General features: G+C 39.6%; 1 protein-coding gene across 1 annotated transcript in view; it reads right to left on the bottom strand.

Moving 5' to 3' along the window:
• LOC140230445 (dimethylglycine dehydrogenase, mitochondrial-like) overlaps positions 1 to 21,788 on the bottom strand; it is a 49,075-nt gene that overhangs the window by 16,347 nt on the left and 10,940 nt on the right. The window contains exons 4-6 of the mRNA XM_072310600.1: positions 18,272 to 18,436; positions 16,348 to 16,552; positions 15,276 to 15,524 (exon numbers count right to left, since the gene is read on the bottom strand). Coding sequence (XP_072166701.1) covers positions 15,276 to 15,524; positions 16,348 to 16,552; positions 18,272 to 18,436 — 619 coding nt within the window. The remainder of the gene's footprint in view (positions 1 to 15,275; positions 15,525 to 16,347; positions 16,553 to 18,271; positions 18,437 to 21,788) is intronic.

Raw genomic sequence — 21,788 nt, 5'->3', positions numbered from 1 at the left:
TTACCATGGCAACATTTCGTCAAGTACAAACACAAAGAGTGTCTTGCATAACTACACCTATAAATCATCATAGATACCAATTTTGAAATTGATTGCTTAAATATTATGGAAGTTATTCAATCCACAAGGTTTTAGTAGAATTATGGTTACTATGGCAACCATTTTCCGACAAACACCAAAAAACACATCTTGCACATCTATACCTCAATATTATCATTTACCCTAAGTTTCATTTAAATTGCTTCAAAACTGTAGGAGGAGTTCGCGATGCAAGATTTTGCAACAGACCACCCGACCGACCGACCGCCCGCCCGACCAACATCGCGGTGATTCCTATATACCCCCTTCACACTATGTGTGGCAGGGGTATAAAAAGGTTGAGAACCACTGATTGTGTCTAGTCAACAAAAAGAATAAGGGAAACAAAATTCACTTTACCTAGTTCAGCATAAGCAGGCATCTCATCCAATGATTATTATTGATCTACCTGCCGCTTTTAAAAAATTTGTATTCTTTCTTCCTTCTGGGAGAACATGATTGCAGGGCAAGTGAGCGTGAGATGGGTTGGTGGGGAGTGAGACTTGATAGGGTGAAGAGTGCACTTGGGTAGAATTGAGCCTAAAATAGTGTATGCATGACAAGAGCACACAACCATTTTATCACATAAAATTAAAAAGTACTAATATTATTTTTCTGTGCATGAATTGGCAGTTTGCATGGTTACTAGTGCACAACCATGAAAAAAAAAAAGAAGAAAGAATGTCATGTGGCACCATTTTACCTGATCACAATGATGCCAAAAATAGCATTATTTGCTGTACAGATTGGTAAATCATTCCAACGGTGTAGCCAGGATTTGATCTTAGGGGGGGGGGGAGGGTGTGGGAGGGGGGTTTCCCCCCTCCCACGGTAAGAACTTTTTGCATTTTGATGTTGTAAATGGTGCAATTTGATGCATGTTTTTGCTTGTTTTATCGACTTGAAATAGTCCCACTTGTTTAAGGTAGCAGTATACATTTATTTTGATATAGATTATTATTGAACAATTTTCCTATTAATGGTATGATTTAGATACACTTCTTGTATTAATTCTTTTCACTGAATATCATGAACATGACTGAACCCGAGCGAGCGGAGCGAGCGAGGGGGAGGGGAGGGCGTGGGAGGGGGTGTCCCCCTCCCACGGTGAGATCTTTTTGCATTTTGATGTTGCAAATGGTGCAAATTGATGCATGTTTTTGCATGTTTTAACGAGTTGAAACAGTCCCACTTGTTGCAGGTTGGAGTATATTCTAATGTAGATTATTATTGCACAATTTGCCAATAATATATATAAAATGGTATCATTAAAATAAACTTTTTGTATTCAGTCTTACTCTTAATATCATGAACGCAACTGAGCCCGAGTGAGCGGAGCGAGCGTGGGGGAAGGGGAGGGTGTGGGAGGAGGGTGTCCCCCCTCCCACGGTGAGAACTTTTTGCATTTTGATGTTGCAAATGGTGCAATTTGATGCATGTTTTTGCGTGTTTTTGCGTGTTTTATCGACTTGAAACAGTCCCATTTGCTTAAGGTAGCAATATATTTTCATGTCGATTATTATTGAACATTATGGCTATAAAATGGTAAATTTAAATAAACGTCTTGTATTAATTCTTACACTGAATATCATGAATGCTGTCTGTTCAGCAATCAAACAGAAAAAGCATGCACATGAGGGGCATTAAAATTTTCCCTCCCAGACGAAAGTGATTTTGCATTTTCAGACCCTAAATTCAGCGATCTGGTGCAAATTTTTGGTGCAATACTTTTTCATCGAAGTGTTAAAATCACTGAATTTAGCTCTTATTCCGAATGTGCATCATCTGTGTGTATATGTACAAAGTCTAGTGAGGAAGAGCTTAGGGGAAGGGGGATTTCCCCCTCCCGCTCGGCAGAGCTTTTGCGTTTTAAGAATTGAAATAAAGCGATCTAGAGCACACTTTTTGTGGAAAATTCGGAAATTGTCATTCCCAAAAATGTACTAGGTCTAAAGTGTACTAGGTCTAATGTACTAGGTCCAAACTAGGTCTAAACTAGGTCTAAACTAATGTACTAAGTCTAAATGTACTAGGTCTAAACAAGGAGGTACTAGGCGAGCTTGGTCTAAACAAGCAATGGAATGGTAGCAAGATACCTCTCCCATAATCAAGGGAGCCTTTTTTTTTCAGTTTTAAGCTTTTAGAACTAAAATTCAACAATCTGGTGTACACTTTTGTTGGAATATCTGGAAATTTTTCAATCAGAAGAGAAGTGTAGCAAGTCTGTGGAAGGAGATTCTATATAATTTTCTGATTGCAGTTAAACGTTTTGGTGCACACATTTTGTGTCATATTTGGAAAACTGTTCATGTTCAAAGTGTAGCCACAGTCTACATGCATGGGGGGGGGGGGAGGGGCAGGCGAGCAGGAAGAAGGCGTGGGCGAGTGTTATCTCCACCCTTCCCGTACGATGGAGCTTTTGCCTTTTTTAAGGTTGAAATTGAGATATCTCGCATACGCATATTTGATGGAGTATATGGGAAATCATACAAAAAAATGATGGGGGGGGGGGCTTAGGGAGGAAAGGGTCGATAAAGAGGGGAAATTCCCCTTTGTAGATAAGGGAACATTGAGTTTTCGGAATATAAGTGATAAGTCATGTGCACTCAGAATTTTTCATAATTTTTTTGTAAATCTAAAAAGTGTACTAAGGTTAGGGAAAGAGGCACAGAGGGGGAGGGTCTGGGAGGGGGTATCCCCCTCCCAAGCTCGAGACATTTTGCATATTTTGAACTGAAATTCAACGATCTGGTGCACACTTTGAGTGAAATATTCAAAAAATTATGATCTTATTTGATGAAAGGTTGAAAAGGAGATCTGCTTCATGTGCATGCATACAGTATACACACATTTTTTTTTTTTCCGCCTCGCAAATCCCCAGTCCAAATCTTAGGGGGGGCGACCGCCCCCATCGCCCCCCCCTGGCTATGCCAGTGAATCATTCAGATGTCCAATCTAATCTTCTTGACAAAGCACAATAGGTTGTAAATAGCCAAATTTTGGAAAACCTAATCGTTCAAAGAACACAATGAATGGGAGGATCAAGTCTGGTAAACACCTCCTTCATGCTGTCAATATTGATGCTCCTCATTTTCTCAGTCCACTGGTAGGCTTTAATTGTTTCCCGCCAAACTTGTCCTATGTACATATCCCGTCACCTCCCACAGTTTTCACACGAGTCTAAAACGCCACATGGCTGGATGAAATTGTACACTGGTTCAGCCATATCAAGGGGCGGATCCAGGATATTCTGTAAAGGGGGGGCGCAACTAATATTTATGGTCCCACTTCCGGGTTTCATTATATTTTTTTCTTTTCATTTCTTTTGTTTTTGATGAAAATTAAAGAGGGGGCGTGTGCCGGTTGCCCCCCCCCCCCCCAAGTTATGATACAAATGTATTGCCATTGATGCAATGACATTCAAGCGACATGATGGAAGGAGTATGTGCAATTTTTGGGTTAAATAGTTAAAATGACAAAGGTGCCTGTGAACAACTGACTTTTATCACCCTGAAGGCAAGGGGGAGGGGAGGGGAAGAAAATTAATGCATACACATCACATTCACATGAAAATAAACAAACATGATATCAATTTAAAAAGGCAAAAACAGATCTGGAATGTACTGTCACAGCAACACCCTAATACGATGCCTGTAAAAAATATAATTGTCAATTCACCCCTCTTCCATTCATCATTCCACTCCAACCCCTCTCCCCCTCCCCCCCTCCCCCCCCTCCCCCCCCCCACACACACACACACACTCCTACCCCATTACCCCGCCTTCCCACGATGAAATGCTCCTCAGGATGACCCCCACCCCCACAATACTCGGTCCGCTCAACAGAGTCAATATTGAGAAGTGCAGTGCACATCATTGTTAATCCACTTAGACACCTTGGTATTCAACTGCATTTCTATAATCTAAGGATCACACTGCCCAGAACTGGTTTGAAGCGGATTTCATTCACTTGAACGAAAACAACGTGAAACCTTGCACACGTGGATCATTGATAACATTTTCCTGATGCATTCTATTTGAACTCTTGCCCTTAGGAGTCACAGATAAGGCACCTTACTGATGATAACAAAGCCTAAGAATTCACAAGCTTGCATTTTATTAGTCATATATACTCAATGTCTGCATAAGTCATTCAAAAAACACCAAAAACAACGAAACAAGCAAATGAATGCAGAACGTGTCAACGATGCTCATGACGTTGGTTCATTTATCTGGCTTTTAATCATCACTTTCACCTTCAGTAACTTTACCACATGGCATCATGCCCAATTGTAATCAGGTTTACAGTTTGCATGTCCCTTTTGCAACCCTAAAAATTAGATGCCTTCCATAAGTTGGTATACCATAGAGGTAGGCAATGCAGACCTTTCCCCAGAATAACTAATAATAATTTCATATTTGTAATAATTAAATTGGAAACTTCTCTATGATGGAAGGGGAATGAATACTATAGATTTCCAACTGCATTTATTCTGAGTCCAAAAAATCCCAGCCATGTTTCTCGATACAAAATGGGAGTGTATTCTAGAGTGACATGGGGTTAGTTTCTATTTCTATTGATACTCTGGTGAGGTGTCTTTGTTTAAGATTTCATATGTGATGTTGGGAGGCATTAAGCCCATTCACACAGCAAATTTGATAGTCATGATTATGTAGGTCACAATTTCTGGTACAGAAGGAGTAGACTCTCTTCGAAATTTGTGCAAATTCATGCATACATATGTAAGATCACATGGCAATATTGAATGTTTCAGCATTCCACTGGCTTTGACCTTCTATGCTCCGAGCCACTCTTCCATAGTCTGGATTATACAGACCAATGAAGAAGTTCTTCATTTTAACCAATTCATCCTGTATTTCAGAGGAAATGTTTGAATCCTGTATGGAACTTTTTGGTAATATGGTATGGAACAAATTCTTCCAAATTTTCTTCAAATTGTTGTTTTTTTTATCAATGCCCTAGGACTTAGAAAAGGAATGTAAGTGTCGCATGAAAAGTTATCATTTAACCATCGTGTGTACATTTTTTTTTTTTGCCACAATTTTTAACACTTGAATGATATTAATCGTTTGGATGAAACAATGCCCGTATGCATACTTCTTCATTTGTAAGCAACATTTGACACTTAAAGAAGTACAATTTTTCACTGATTTGATTTGCATCCTGCTCTCTGCACTCTAAAATAATTGCTGCCAAAAATATTGAAATCTGGGGACATCAAACTGCTACTCATGTGGTTTGTTGTGATTGAGAAATAATACATGGTTAAAAAGTGCATTCTTTGACCCCGTTTACAGTGCGGGGCTGGGCCGTGGCTTGGCCGTGGCCAAGTCCGTCTTCATTTCAGTGTAAACGCGCAAAAGGCCAAATGCGGGGCCGCGCATTGGCCGCGCATTGGCCGCGCATTTGGCCGCGCATTTGGCCATGCTCTGGAGGTGGTCTCGGCCGGGGCCGGCCCGACATCAAAAACTAGTATAGTTTTTGTGGTTTTAGGTGGTTTTGTCCTGCAAAGGATTTTTCCTTCGGCAAAGGCGTCGTCACCGTCGCGGATTCCAGTTGGCAAAGGGTCTGGAAACCAGACTATACCAAATAGCGTTTGTTTACTAGCAGAGCGCCACTACGACAAAATATTGAAAGGTTTGAATTAAAATCCTGGCCGAGCCCGGCACTGTAAACGGACAAAATTGTGGGGCTCGGCCCCGCAATTGAGGCCGGGCTCGGCCGCGGCTCGGCCCAGCCCTGCACTGTAAACGGGGTCTTTGACAAAGCAATTCACCAACACCTGCAATAGAGTGCCTAACTTCACTGCAGAAGGGACCATGGGTAAAAAGGAGGGATTCTTGTTTCTTCTCCTTCTAAAAGCTATACATAACACACACCTCCCTGATCCTGACACACAATAGCCCAATATAAAATCATGTTATGTGCTTTTCAAGGAAACCAAAGCCCATGTGTAATGTTGATTGAATGAAAGCAGCAATATTAGTAGCACTTCAGTGAAAGTTGGAGGATAATTGATTCACAAGTTTTGGTGCCGCCATCTCTGCACAAGGGGACTACTTAACTTCATGATATCGTTTTAGACAACAATAAAAATCAGATATAAGGAGAATTCCACAAAATTTACTTTTCATGACAGTACACATTCCATCAACATGTAACTGACATGTATGTTAAGAGTATAATTCCCCCCTAAGGTAGGTCAAGAGCATCTTCATTATACAAGAAAAGTGATATTATGTTGAATTTTCTTGATATACTTTCTATATTGTTGTCCATAAGAACGTCATGAAGGGTAGTAGTCTCGTTATCCAGTAATGACAGCACCGATCTGCATTAGAAATTCACAACTTTTGAATCAATTATCCCATTTTCCTCAAACTTTTGTGTTCTACTAATACTGCTGCTTTCATTCAATCAACATTTACATTTGGGCTTAGCTTTCCTTTGATTAATTTGTGAGCAATACATGGACTATGTAAATGCTGGCATAGGGAGGACCTGGTCAAAAAAATTAGATCACACGACACTAGCTACCCTGAAAATACTGTATGTGCCATATATTTCGCTAGTCTGAATTTTCGCGAACTGGGAATTCCCGACGATTTCGCGAGTGCTTAAATTCGCGATCGTGGAGTCCTGTACTGAACGGAGAAGTGTACACGCGTACACTCACATTCACATCTGGATCAGAGTCAGTATTTTCGCGTGTCTTTAATTTCACGAATAGCAACTGACTCACGAAATTCGCGAAAATAAAAACCTCATAAAATATTCAGTGTATACAGTAAAGCAGCCTTGTGTAATAAAAAATATTTAACAAGAGCGCTGCAAGGTTACAAATGAACTAGCTGTATCGTATTAGGAAATAATAAGATATGTGTAATCATACTCTGCCCTACTGCATGTCTCAGCCCCGGTGACAGTGGTTCTAAGCTTCACACTGACTTCCCAACCACCCCCCCCCCCCACCCCCCGCTTTTTTCTTTTCTTTTCTTTTTTTTTTTGGGGGGGGGGGGGGAGCTACATGTATCAGGAACTGGAGAGTAAAGACTACCGGTAACAGAAACCAGGCCCAACCACTCCACGTTTCCTTCCATTTTGCTGAATCAGCACATTAATGGGGAGGCTTGTTTAAAACTGCTGACTCGTCAAATAATAAGACCTGGGGCACTGACAAGCAACAAATCATATTTACCAATCACTTTGAACCAGCTCGCACGCCTTGTAGTGTTCTGTATATCACTTGTATAAAGATTACACAAACAAAGGGTTCATGCTATATATATACACTCCTGGTCAATGTCTGGAGTCTCAACAACCCATGATATCCATGATAACGATACTTCACCTCCTATTAGTTTCTCAGCTGAAATCAAAAAGAGATATTTTATCAACACATTGATTTACATACAGTAGGTGTTTGGCAGAAAAAGTCAACCTCAAAGTCTAATTTTCTGCATGAAGTACGTCACTGTTCACTAATTTTCTGCATGAAGTATGTCACTGTTCACTGTTTGCACAATCTAAAGCGGCCTGTGCGCTAAATAGTTATGCCTGCACAATGACAGATTGCTTTACAGCAGCGATGAAGTTATAAAAATGATATACAGAAAATCTGTTTGTTTAACTACCTTTATTCCACTCTGGTTGCAGCTGTAATGATCAGTGTTACACACCAGCATTGAGTGTTAAAGGAAGGAGCTACACTGCACATTTATGTCACCTTCACTAACAATGAATGACATGTTCACATCTTGCTGTCACCACACGCATGGTGTCATTTATGTTTATCACTGTGCATGTTTCACAACATGGTCATAATTTCACCCATTTCTCTGAAATGCTTGAGATGGAAAACTAGAATTATCACTGAAGGTGATTAATACCCTCGCCCCTAGTGTTGCTTTATAGTATGCGATGTCATGAGGGCAATGATGTTAATACCAAGTTTGTGCACTTGTCGAATTGGAAACAGAATAATTTTAGTTTACTGTACAATTACAGAGTTGACACTGAGTATAAAACTTACAGCAAATGTAACATGCTTTCCCCCAGCATCACTACACTTAAAGACTATCATACACACCAAATTTGGCCTTCATAGCTTGAATGGTTTATTTTGATAAAAAGTGAGTGGTTACCATGGCAACGCATTTTCCTCAAACTTAACACATTGGTGTCTTGCAAAACTACACTTCTAGATCATGATACATACTAAATTTGACTTTAATTGCTTGAATGATGGAAAAGTTATTCGATCTGCAAGGTTTTGGTAAAATTGTGGTTACCATGGCAATGGTTTGTGTGACAAACACAAAAATTATGTGTTCCACATCTATACCTCAGGGCCATAATGCCCACCAAATTTGGTTTCAATTGCTTGAAAACTGTGGAAGAAGTTCAGTCCACAGGATTTAAAAAAAAAATGCCGTTACCATGGTAACGCATTGTCCGATACAAATACAAAGGACATTTTGCAAATCTACACTTAAAGAGCATCATACACACCAAATTTTACCTTCATAGATTAAATGGTTCAATTTGATACAAAAATGAGTGGTTACCATGGCAACACATTTTTCTTATATTAACACATTGGTGTCTTGCATAACTACACCTCCTGATCATCATACTAAATTTGACCTTAATTGCTTGAATGATGTGGAAGTTATTCAATCCACAAGGTTTTGGTAAAATTATGGTTACCATGGCAACGCTTTGTCCGACAAACACAAAAATTATGTGTTCCACATCTATGCCTCAAGGCCATAATGCCTACCAAATTTGATTTCAATTGCTTCAAAACTGTGGAAGTTGTTCACTCCACAAAATTTTGAAGAAAACATGCGGTTACCATGGCAACGCTTTGTCAAGTACAAACACAAAGTGACTTGCATAACTACACCTATAGATCATCATAGATACCAATTTTGAAATCGATTGCTTAAATACTATGGATAAGTTATTCAATCCACAAGGTTTTGGTAAAATTATGGTTACCATGGCAACGCATTGTCCGACAAACACAAAAAACATGTCTTGGACATCTATACCTCAATATCATCATTTACCCTAAGTTTTATTTAAATTGCTTCAAAACTGTAGGAGGAGTTCGCGACGCATGATTTTGCAACAGCCCGCCCGAACGACCAACATCACGGTGATTTCTATATACCCCCTTCACACTACGTGTGGCGGGCGTTTAAAAATGCACACAATATAAAATGATTACAAAAAAAAAAAATAATCAGAGCTTTAACATTATCTTGTTATACCCTATCAATGACTAAACTATTGTTGAAAGCCATCCCTTAAAGATAAAAGGGTTGTGTGTTTGTTTTTGTGTTCTTTCACAGGAAGTACCAGTGACTTGTTTTGCAGTGAATATGAAAGGCAACGACCTTTTTCTTTCCTAACACATGTAGTCATTTTTCGGAAGTCATGTGCTGCAGATAAAACTGATGTACCTCTAACTCTATGCATTGCTGGCAGAAACACATTAAGTTACTTTATTAGTCATGCTCAGCATGAATTAAAGTCCATTCTGTTTTCACCTAGTAAATACTACTTCCATCAATTCCCGTAGCAGATCAAGAGACGAAAGGTGAAGATTTCCTTGAAAACGCAAAAACTCAAGGGAATGGCAATAAAACCATACAAGGAAAAGAACAGCATTTTGACACTGATGTTCAACAAGCTGGGATGCCTCCACCTTCTTGTGCAGTCACTATATTCTGCCAGAAGTAGCAAGGCTCTTCATATTCATTTTACTGAAGATCACTAATTTTTGACCGTAGCAATTGACCGCAAAAACTTTAATCCTCTTTATGCATAGAATTTTCAAATGCAATTTAAATCAATCAACCAAATAATGCTATTTATCATTGCACTTTCATTGCAAAAACTGTAACCCGCAAAACAACATAGCACAGATCCATTTACATGCCGAACTTTGAAATACCTCATATCTGTCACCCTGCCAAATTCTGTGAATAACTATTCATAATTTTTTTTTCCTTCCTACCAAATTACACTATCACGAACATGCCTTGCTGAAGTTAAAGGCTGATGGTGATGTCCTTGGTCAAATAACCTTTGACGCTTTTCCATTGTCATGTCAACCACTGGCTTTGTCCGTCAATACTTCCCAACACATCACATCATTGAAAATTCTTCGCTGAAGTTATGGTGAGAAAATGACATTTTTGTCCATATTTTCGCGACTTCTGACATTCAGGAATTTATCCATAATTCCTCAGGCAGGTGTCTATATGTTACAGCAGAATCAGCTCATGCTCAATGGGTTAACATTTCATATTTTAATTATGCCAAACTATTCGGACAGCAAACTATCAAAAGGATGTATGCTTCATCCAAGCCTTCAAGCAGCAGTCACACTGTACATTGACCCAGCCCTGATCTTTACACCAAATTTATTACCAAGGAAGGAAATGTTTATTCATCCAGGGTCCCTCACTGCCTTAATGCTCCATTTACTTTGCTCTTCTTCCATTGTGTTGTGCTAATGCAGCACCCTGCCGCTTGAATATTTGTATTGTGCGGAACCAAAGTCACCGAGCATAGCTGTTATATGCTCCTGAAAAGAATGACCCTTGATGAGCTTGTCCTTTATTAAAGGCAGGCCCGAACAGATAAGGGAGATTAAACAAAGTACAGTGAGCTGTTACACATGTAGACAAAGACTGCTCCAGTTTGGTAACAGTACAGTTAAGTGGAAATTAGAATGATAAGAAAACTTTGAGTACACACACACCCTACCTTTGGTTAAAGAGTAATAACACCCAGATATATATGGGTATTGAGTGAATGCAGCAATATTAGGAGAACATTTCAGTAATGTTTGAAGGAAATCAGACAATCTGTTCAAACATTATGAATTTTTAAAATTTTTGGTGCTGCCATTGCCGGGATAGAAAACCACAACAGCTTGTGAGTCATTGAAGGGCAATGATTTAAAGAACTATATAAAAAATTCAACATGTTTTCATTTTCTAGCATTAAGAAAAAGCACATGACTTCCCTTTTTCAGAAAGGATGAGTAATAATATTACCCTGAACATATGTGACCCGCTACAACAAAAAGGTCCTAAAGTCGCGCACGGTCGAAGCTGTGAAAATCGAGTTTGAAGTCAGAGCATCATAATTGGTCAAAACTTGTGATTTTCTGATTTTGACATATTATTGGAGTCTGACATGTCTTCTATCATCTGTCGAAATTTTGAAGCAAAATGATGAAAGGAAAGACCAAAAAATAGCGTTTTTCTGGGCCATGTTTTTGGCGTTTCAACCAAGCAGAAACCGGTTCGAAAATTTGGATTGAGCACCACAGATACGCTCCGCCCCTAACAACGACCGGAGTGATCTCATTGGTCAGTTTGCTGCTTGCCGCTAACCGAAGCGTGAAGCTCGCACACTGCCAAGTCGACTGGTGCGTGCGGGCGGGGTGCGCTATGCCGAGCCACTTCTCCTGGCATCCTGGTCACTGATTGGTCGGTGAGGAGATCGCCGACGCTGTGCTTGAATGAGCATTTCGCGGGTTGCTAGGGTTTACCTTCTATTGTCCGGAGGTGAAAACTGACTTGCGTGTCCCTTGATCGCGATTGCGTTGCAAGGAAAACTTTTAGGGCGCTTTTCTCGAAACAGTGATTTCCCATACGTCTCGACATGCTCTCTTTTAAACATCGATATCTCCGCAGCCGATTATTGTCATAAGATGTGTTATATATCAATTTAAAGCAGAAAGATCAGGGAATTTTGTCATACAATTTTCAAATAATCGACCTCACCCGACTTTAGGATCATTTTGTTGTAGCGGGTCACATATGTCAGTATGAATGGAAAAGTCATAGTAATGTGCACTTTTCCATGTAAAACACACCAAATCCAACCTGAGAAACTTTGATACTAGTACTAGAGAATTTAATGAATTGTTACATGCTTCCTTGTGCCATAATATTAAAGACAGTAGAGTAACACTATATACAGAGACATTCTGGAAATATTTCCTCAGGCTTAACCACCTGCCCCTGCCCCTAACTTTTGGATATTGCACACAGTTTCCTCTATGTGCATGAAATTTTGTAATTGATTGCATTTACATGTGAGAAAGGATGGTGTGAAAATTTTGTTGCTGTTGTTGTTGTTGTTGTTGTTGTTGCAATGTATTTCCTTAATTTCTAATTCATCTATTTTGTTACATGTAATCTCCTGGATACATATTTTGAGATATCTTAATATATTTCTGTTCTTTTTTTAATGATCTGATGGTGGAAATGGCTTGGAAATTTGTGTTCCACGACAAATGAAATTAGAGGTATGCTTAACCCGTTGAGGACGCATTTCCCATAGACATCTGCCCGAGTATACTCGGGACTCGTCCTCAACGGGTTAATTTTGTTTTATAAACCAATTTGCAAAATGGCTTAACCCTATCTTAACTGGGCTATTTGAAACCAAGTTTTTACGGGGGGGTCAATTTGAACCCCTCCCTTCAGATCTCAGCCGCCGATTGCGCGATCGCCGCAAAATTTTGCCTGAAGATAGAGCTGGATGTCAACTACAAGATTACATGGTCATACAATGTAAAAATATTGGCTTTTTATTTTTAGTGAATTAATCAGGCAAGTTTACGCATGAAATCATATTTTCACCTATAACTCCATTAAAAAGACTGAAGGATTGCTAAATTTTTGTGTCAGAGTTCCTCAAGACACATCCAACAATTTTCATGCAAAAAAAAAATAGCACAATCAAAATTAGTTTCTTTTGTTTTTTGTTTTGTTACTTTCTTATGTATTTTACTGTTTTTTCGACCTTTTATTTTCTATTGTTTTTTTGCCAAAATTTATTGCAGGCACTTTTTCAAGCTTATCTACATTACAATTGATTAATTTCAATGGTTAAAAGTTGAAATAATCTAATCTATATCAATTTAACAAAAAAACACAATTCGCATTGGATTTGCACACGATTTAATGAATTTGAGCTGTTTTCGTGTTGACAGGCATATGCAAAACATTACATAACTTCAGAACGGTGTACCCGGACGTCATAAATTTGGTCTCAAAATATGCGAGAGACTTCAATGAAAAAACTCATGAAACGACGCGCAAAATCTTTGTGCATTGCGGAATCGTAGCGCAAAATGTCAAGGGGGGGTCAATTTGACCCCCCCCCCCCCCCCCCAGTCAGACTAGGGTTAAACATTGCTGAAAACAGTAATGGCCTTTCAACAACAAAAAAAAGTATAACTTTACCGATTGAAAAACACATAAGCAATTGCATTGCCACATCCACATTTGGATTTAGAAAGATAGGCTATTGTCATTTACCTCCTGTACATGGTGTAAAAGTGGACATTCTTGCACATTTCATGCGACACAATAGTGCAAAAACAAAGAAATTTAATTTTTTGGTTGCTGTCAATCAACAGTATCTTATGTTTTATTTCTGCAAAATTAAAAACACACAAAATTCAGTCAAGTATGAACAATTTCTCATGCCAAAATTTCCGATTTTACACTAGGTCCAAACCCCTGTAGATGTGGTTTCAAAATTTATCAGAAACCGAGGGAAAAGTGTAGAAAACTGTGAATGTAAGTAGCTTGCTTGTTGCAAGGCAGTGGAAGAAATTGCAGAAAGGTGGGGGGGGGGGGGGGAGAGAGAGAGCTGGGCGCCTAGATGCTTAAATGAGACAATGCCTGCTACTATCTATTATCAACTAACTTAATTCTCTCTTTCTTCATACTTTTAAGCCATGTTGACCTATACCATGTTGACATTGAGCTTAAGTAGAGCACCAACTCAGGAGCTGATAAATGGCCAGCCAGCAACTCGTATGAGACTGTTGTCATTACATATTATAGTCTTGTCCTGTCTTACTCCCTGTTACGATGCAAACCAGTTTATACAAAAACTTGACAAAGAAACATCGTATAAAGAATCACTGTATAACCAACCAACAGACTGTTCAAATGCTAATCACAACCACTCTGGAAAACATCATGTAGATGCGCCGTTTCTCACTGCGCATGTTATGGTCAGGACGTTGCTGCTAATAAGAGGTCTAGCGTCACCTTGCACGCACACTCACATTAAGCCTCACCTAGTTATACCATTCTATTGACGCCATACATTCAGATGCACATAATATACATGATGGAATGCTGATTCGTTACAAGTTCTTGTTCAAAACGATGCTCTTACCATTATTTTGTTAACACGTCACTTTGTTATATGTTGTTTTGTTAGTCAGCATTCAAACATATAAATTAATTGTATAGTTATACCGTTTTGGTCTAAATTTTTATGTCTGAACATCCTATTAATCAAAGGTTGAGTGCCTTTTGTGGTCACGTCCCGTATCATTCTCATCTTACACTTGTAATTAAATCTGATGAGGCCATCTCAATGTGAAGGTGAGTCAAGATGGCTAATCTCAACTGTAAATGCATCCTTACTATACATGCATGGGCAAAATTTGAGAAATGCTAAGAATGCTTGGCCCTGTTTCACTAAAATGGGAACTATATCCAGCCAAATAATGAACCCACAATTGGGACAGATTCAGATTAGGGCCCTGTTTCATAAAGCTATTTGCAACGATACGAATGACTTTACAAACAGCTGAAATATGAAGGGCCAATATGTGTGCCCATTTTTTGGATGACTGAATGTCAATATTTCATCTACATTAGGGCAAAAATACACTTTCAACTAAAAATGTGTGTTAACATGTAAGAATAATCATTATCATCTGAAAATTTCAACTTTAGCTATTGAAAAGAACAATGATTGGGAAGCCCACTTGGCTTGTCATATTTAAGTCGCTCATAAAGTCGTGCATAACTCTATGAACAGCTTTATGGAACAGGGTCCAGATCTAGCTGGGAAGGAAATGCAGATATCCAAGATGTATTCTAGAATGTGGCAAGATGGGCACAAGATATTGTTCCAAATTGGTTTCAAATTGTGAAAGAGTTCTTTGCTTCCAGGGACTGACTGATCCCAGAATTGTCCCTAAGATCAGCTGACTTCAACCTGGGACTGATTTTAGAGCTTATAGTAGTGAAACAGGTCCCTGGGCTCATCCCAAGGCAAACGTGCCACAAAATCTGAGCAAAGCACGGCTCTCCAAAGAACGGGGCACTAACCTGGAGGGACGCCGTTGACTGCCCAGTCATCTTGCCTGACCATCTTGTGTGCCTTCTCGTAGGGTCCACACAGCAACCCGTCACGCTCCATGCGCATGTAGTACGACCCCTCCAAGTCACGCATGACAGGAATCTCCTGCTTCAGGGCGGCCACCTCTGGGATGGTGGACGTCACCATGTATTGATGGTGGACCGAAATCACTGGTATTTCAAGGCCTACCATCTGAGCAACCTCCTTGGCCCAAAATCCTTAGGAAAAAGATGCAACATGATAAAGAGTATGAGCATTCGCAACAGATTTGTTGAAAAATAGACAATCAATATGGTATTAAATGTGAAAGAGTAGACCAAAGATCACACGGACTGCTAAAGAAAAGAAGAAAAAGACAGAAAAGAGAAATCTACTGGAAGTCACACAGAGGAGGCATACCAGTAGTTTGCACAAGGAAGGTGCTTGGACAGCACCAAAGACATTACAATAAGAACTCACCGTGTCGAGACAAAAGCTTTATATCGGGGAGGCTAGAAATGTTGCTATGGTGACTTGTATACCTCCATCATATATTGCATTATTCTCCCAATAGGTCTTGAGTAGTGACCTACATCTTGCCAATGTACGACTACGGTGTCACATTAAACAGAAGAAGAAGAAGAAGAAGAAGAAGAAGAAAAAGAAGAAGAAGAAGAAGAAGAAGAAGGAGAAGAAGAAGAAGAAGAAGAAGCTGTTTGTTTTCACTCCAGCCATATTAATAATGACATATACCTAGGAACCAGACCATGAGAATGATAGGCCTACACAAGATTTTAGAGGCTACATACACTAACATTCCGAATGAGGGGGATACTGCATTAGCTGTTATCTTCCCGTACAGATATTTTCACAAATTAGAAGGTCACACTAAAGACATTTTCGTGAGATGTTGTTTTTTTTTGCGAATTGACACCAACGCTATCTTGCATGCATTGTTACTCTAGTGTATGGCGACATTTTCGTGTGTTGTTAAATTCGCGATACAACTGTGATTGGCGAAATTCGCAAAAAATAACCACTTATACAGTATTTTAAATTAACCTGCAGCATTGACAACCCTCTGCGCATGTATGGTTCCTTGTTTGGTGGTCACATTCCACGTCCCATCAGCACGCTGCTCCAACCCCGTCACATCTGCAGGCATGTAGATGTCTGCTCCATACTTGCGGGCTCCGATGGCAAATGCTTGGGTCAGAGAGTATGGGTCGATGTGACCCTCGTCAATTGTATGGAGTCCTCCAAGTACCTAGAGATGGGAAGAAGAAGGCAATAAAAGATGGCTAGTGAATGTTGCTGCAGCTCTGCTATATATGCAAAGGGCTGATGAATAACTTTTGAAGTATGGAATGCTACATTGACACAGGCACAACATGCAATATTCTGTAATTCCAGCCATTCTGTGAGATGAAAAATAATTGTCAACCAAAACTTCACCCACCCAAATCCAATATAAGGCTCTTTGATGGAGGGATCTTTATATACCTGTAAAAGGAGAATGCATGCTAATACATGCAAACATGATGCGGAGCAGGAAAATTGCCCTTAACCCGTTGAGGACGGACTGAATTTGCTACAACATGCATTTCCCATAGACATTTGCCCGAGTAAACTCGAAACTCGTCCTCAACAGGTTAAACATCAATCGAATGCCACTTTTGTCTAAAAAGATATCAGTTGGAAATGGGACTTACAGCCCTTTTCATGGGCAACACAATGAATGAATTAAGTGAACAACATGAATCACATCAATCACATGAAGGGAAAAAAGACCCTATCAAAGATCATTGATGGCAATGTAGATATGTCTTTGCTAAAACAAGGTCTGGAGCTAGAGAGACTAAGGGTTCTGCTGCATAAAGGACCTGAATAAAAATTTGGGTTAGAGTCAAATATTGACACACATTTTATGGTTGGTCAACTTCTCCAAACCAAACATAAAACCTACCCACAAATATAACCCTTACCCTAATCCTAATCTTCACATCAAACTAAATCTAAAACCTCATACAACCCTAACCCTATAAGTCCTTTGAGAAAATAAGACCGGACCAATTGAGTATGCATGCAGAAGGTAGGGCCAACCATACTTGATGGTCGAGACAGACATCGGGCAGATCTGGGGGAGGAAAAGGAAATTCCTGCAGCCTCCTAGTTAACCTAGCTAGTATGATTATCAGCCTGCACCAAGTCCCCAGGCCAGCCAGAACTAGGGAACTGATAATGGTGAACATCAGCCACAGCCAAGTGGGGAAATGGTGCAGCTAGGTCCTTCATATGCCAGTGTAGTTAAAAATGCAGCCAAGAAGCAGCTTGAATCAACATCAAGGAGCATACAAAGGAATATAACCTCAACTCGCAAACACGGGGTGTAACACAACCTATCCACACGCAAGCTTATTTGCAGCAAATCCATGAGAACCAGAAGCAATATGGCATATACCCAAGTGTTACTAGCAATAGATATCACATGTGAAAAAAAAACAACCAAACAACAAACAAACATGCCTGCTCCTCTTTTTTCAGGAGTGAGTTTAGTGCCGAAACAGGAATAGAGAAATTACACGTATACCAGTATATAATATAATATAATCATATAAATGTGTGTGTGTGTGTGTGTAGGCCCTTAAAATGTACAATTGATCAAACCAATAAAGTAACATTACACAATTTTTTTTTTTTTAAATGAGAAAGGGAGATGCTGTGGGATCATCGTATATGACCCCACTTACAGAATGATCAAACTTAGATAGAATCAGGTGGAAAGTTACAAATTCAGAAGTTTTTTTTTTTAATTCTTCAGCAACAACAAGAACAACAAAATTATGCACTAACAGCAAAAATGAATTAAATTTGTTCTTCCACCTCCTAAAACACTTACTATGAATGATAATACCACACCAATCCACAGAAAATCAGGTTTGGGAAAATGATGGGTTATGGTTCAAAAGAGGCAGCTGCCACTCACTTTGTCAATGTTGATGATGGGGCATTTCTCCAGGACTTCTTCTGGAGTGAGCAGTGCCATGTAGGCTTGGTTCCAGTGCTGTCTGGTCAGCTGGTACTGTGCCTCATCCATTCGTGTAGGTGTCTCGAGAATGCGGATGCTGCCGGGAGTGTGGAATCCAACTGCCTGCTCTCACCACATTCAAAACACAACAAGAGGAGGAAAATTATACAAATTATGTGAAATAAATCTCTTACAATAACCTGCAACTATTCATAAGGTAGTTGTACATACACTCAGCGAAAAAAAAAGAAAGAAAATAAATACTTTTCCCAGGTCATATTTTTCATAGAAGATTTTGATAAAAATCATCGTGTCATATACCATATGAAAGTTTACTGTATACGCCGAATATTTCGCAATGTTTTTATTTTCGCAAATTTCGCGAGTCAGGTGCTATTTGCGAAATTAAAGACACACGAAAATATTGACTCTGATCCCGATGTGGATGTGACGTACGTGTGTACATTTCTCCGTTCAGTACAGGACTCCACGATCGCCAATTTAACCACTCGCAAAATCGTCGAGAATTCTCGATTCGCGAAAATTTGGACTCGCGAAATATATGGCGTATACAGTACTTAATTGGCTATCAACCTGGTAGGTTTATACAAAGAGAAACTTTATGCATGAGTGAACACAACTGCTTTTGTTCTTTTCTTAATTTGGAATAACATTTTAAATTTTTTTTTGTTTTGTTACTATTGCTTCTTCTCTTATGTCTTTTGAATATGGATTTGACAAAAGATTCTTAATTTTCCTCCATTACTTTTTGCCTTTCTTTATCTTTGGAGGCCTGCAGAGACATTATAGAGATCATCTGTATGTTGATTTTTAAAAATTAATTTGCATTTCATATTGCGTTGAATTTGTCTTTTGTTCTCATTGTTAAATAAAAGAGCGCATACGCATGAAAAGACTGGCGGAGGTATGTTTTCAGTTCTGTGTGTTTGTGTGTCTGTTTGTCTGTTTATCCATTTGTCTGTTTGATACAAGATACACAAATGGATGAAAAAAATTTTCACAAAATTTGCAGGGTGTATTAACAATGAGGTAAGAAACTAGAAATATCACTTAAGGTGATTAATACCCCCGCCCAGTGACGACAGTCTTACCCAAGGAATGATCTTTCCTTGATCTTCTGCCATTTAAATGCCGTTACCATGGCAACGCAGCTTCCGACACGTCCGAAAAATATGTCTTGCACATCTTCCCACCAAGACTATTGTGTGCGCCACATTTCATAAGCTTTTGTCAAAAACTGAGGAAGTAGTTCAATCCACAAGATCTTTCCTTGATCTTCCGCCATTAATATGCCGTTACCATGGCAACGCAGCTTCCGACACGTCCAAAAAATATGTCTTGCACATCTTCCCACCAAGACCAAAGTGTGTGCCACATTTCATGAGCTTCAGTCGAATACAGAGGAAGTAGTTCAATCCGCAAGATCTTTCCTTGATCTTCTGCCATTTATATGCCGTTACCATGGCAACGCAGCTTCCGACACGTCCGAAAAATATGACTTCCACATCTTCCCACCAAGATCAAGGTGTGTGCCACATTTCATAAGCTTTGGTCAAAAAATTGAGGAAGTAGTTAAATCCGCAAGATCTTTCCTTGATCTTCTGCCATTAATATGCCGTTACCATGGCAACGTACTTTCGGGTACTGTCAAAAAATGCGTCTTGCACATCTACAACCAAAGGCACACATCTGTACCAAGTTTCATGGAAATTGGGCAAAAACTGAGGAAGTAGTTTGCAACACAAAATTTTCCATCATTTTGGCTCATAATATGTGAGCTGTTACCATGGCAACATACTTTTTGTTACTGTCAAGAAATGTGTCATGCTGACCTATATCCTAAGACAAACATTCAATATGAATTCCATGAGAATTGGAAGAACACTGATGAAGCAGTTTTGCCATTAAGCATTTTGCCCTATATTTTACCAATAACATGCCGTTACCATGGCAACGCACTTTTTGCCACTGCGGAAATATGTGTCTTGCACATTAACATATTCAGATGAACATCTGTACCTAATTTCATAAAAATTGATCAAAAAATGTGGGAGGAGTTCGCGACGCAAGATTTGTACCCATTTTTGCCCATAATATGCCGTTACCATGGCAACGTACTTTTGGGTACTGTCAAAAAATACGTCTTGCACATCTACAACCCAAGGCACACATCTGTGCCAAGTTTTATGGGAATCGGTTGAAAACTGAGGAAGTAGTTTGCGACGCAAGATTTGCAACGGACCGACCGCCCGACCGACCGCCCGACCGACCGCCCGACCGACCGCCCGACCGACCGCCCGACCGCCCGCCCGACCGCCCGCCCGACCAACCGCCCGACCGACCGCCCGACCGCCCGACCATCCGCTGATTCCTATATACCCCCTTCAAACTTCGTTTGGCGGGGGTATAAAAAAGATTGAAGTTTGGGGTCATGAGGTTAAAAGTCATAAAGGGTCATACAGGACATAAGATAAGCTTAATCTCCCAACAACTCAAAGATGATCAGATTTTTACCAAACTTAGAGTGTGTTTATAATGAAGCAAGGAAGAGACAACTTAATTTGGGGTCATGGGGTCAAAGGTGAAAGGGGTCATAAATGCTATAAAATAAGCTTAGGGGCCTAACCTACCAATAACTCAAGAACAGATATGCCTTCACTGGATATTCACCAAACTTGTAGGGTGTGTTCAGAAGGAGGTAAGAAAGAATTACATTTTGGGGGCTCGTGAGGTCAAAGGTCAAAGGGGTCATAAAGGACATAGATTGTACAAGACATAGAACAAACTTAATCTCTCCATAACTCAAGAACAGATGGTTGGATATTCATCAAACTCGCATACTGTGTTCATATTAAAGAAAAAAATAATTGTATGTGGGTCTTGAGGTCAAGGGTCAAAGGGGTCACACAGGACATAAAACAAGCTTAATCTCCTCAGAACTCAACAATGGATGAACAGATTTTAACCAAATGTATTGTGTAACGATCCCTACATCTCTATGTTTGTGTTGTTGATACTGCCTAAAAAATGCTTATATTTTAATCATGATAGCTTGGCGGAGGTCTGCTCTCTCAGAGTGCTCTTCTAGTTGCTAATTTCATTGTTGCTTTGTCACATCTGTGCATGCAGGCACTCATGCATGTGCACATATGCATAATGCATGTAGTGCACTGTATATACACCATACATTTGGCAAGTCTACATTTTCGCGAATTGGGATTTCCCGACCATTTCACGAGTGGTTTAATTCGCGATCGTGGGGTACTGTACTGAATGGAAAAATATGTGTGCATCACATTCATATCGGGATCAGAGTCATTATTTTCACATCTTTAATTTCATGAATAGCAAAATTCACGGAAATAAAAACCTCAGAAAATATTCGGCATATACAGTCCATGTTTGTGAGGGAGTGTCTGTGTGCGCATTTCTTCATTTTCCAAGGAATTCAAAA

This window comes from Diadema setosum, chromosome 7, assembly GCF_964275005.1.
Source record: "Diadema setosum chromosome 7, eeDiaSeto1, whole genome shotgun sequence".
NCBI lineage: Eukaryota > Metazoa > Echinodermata > Echinoidea > Diadematoida > Diadematidae > Diadema > Diadema setosum.
This window is presented reverse-complemented; position numbering and strand designations above follow the sequence as displayed.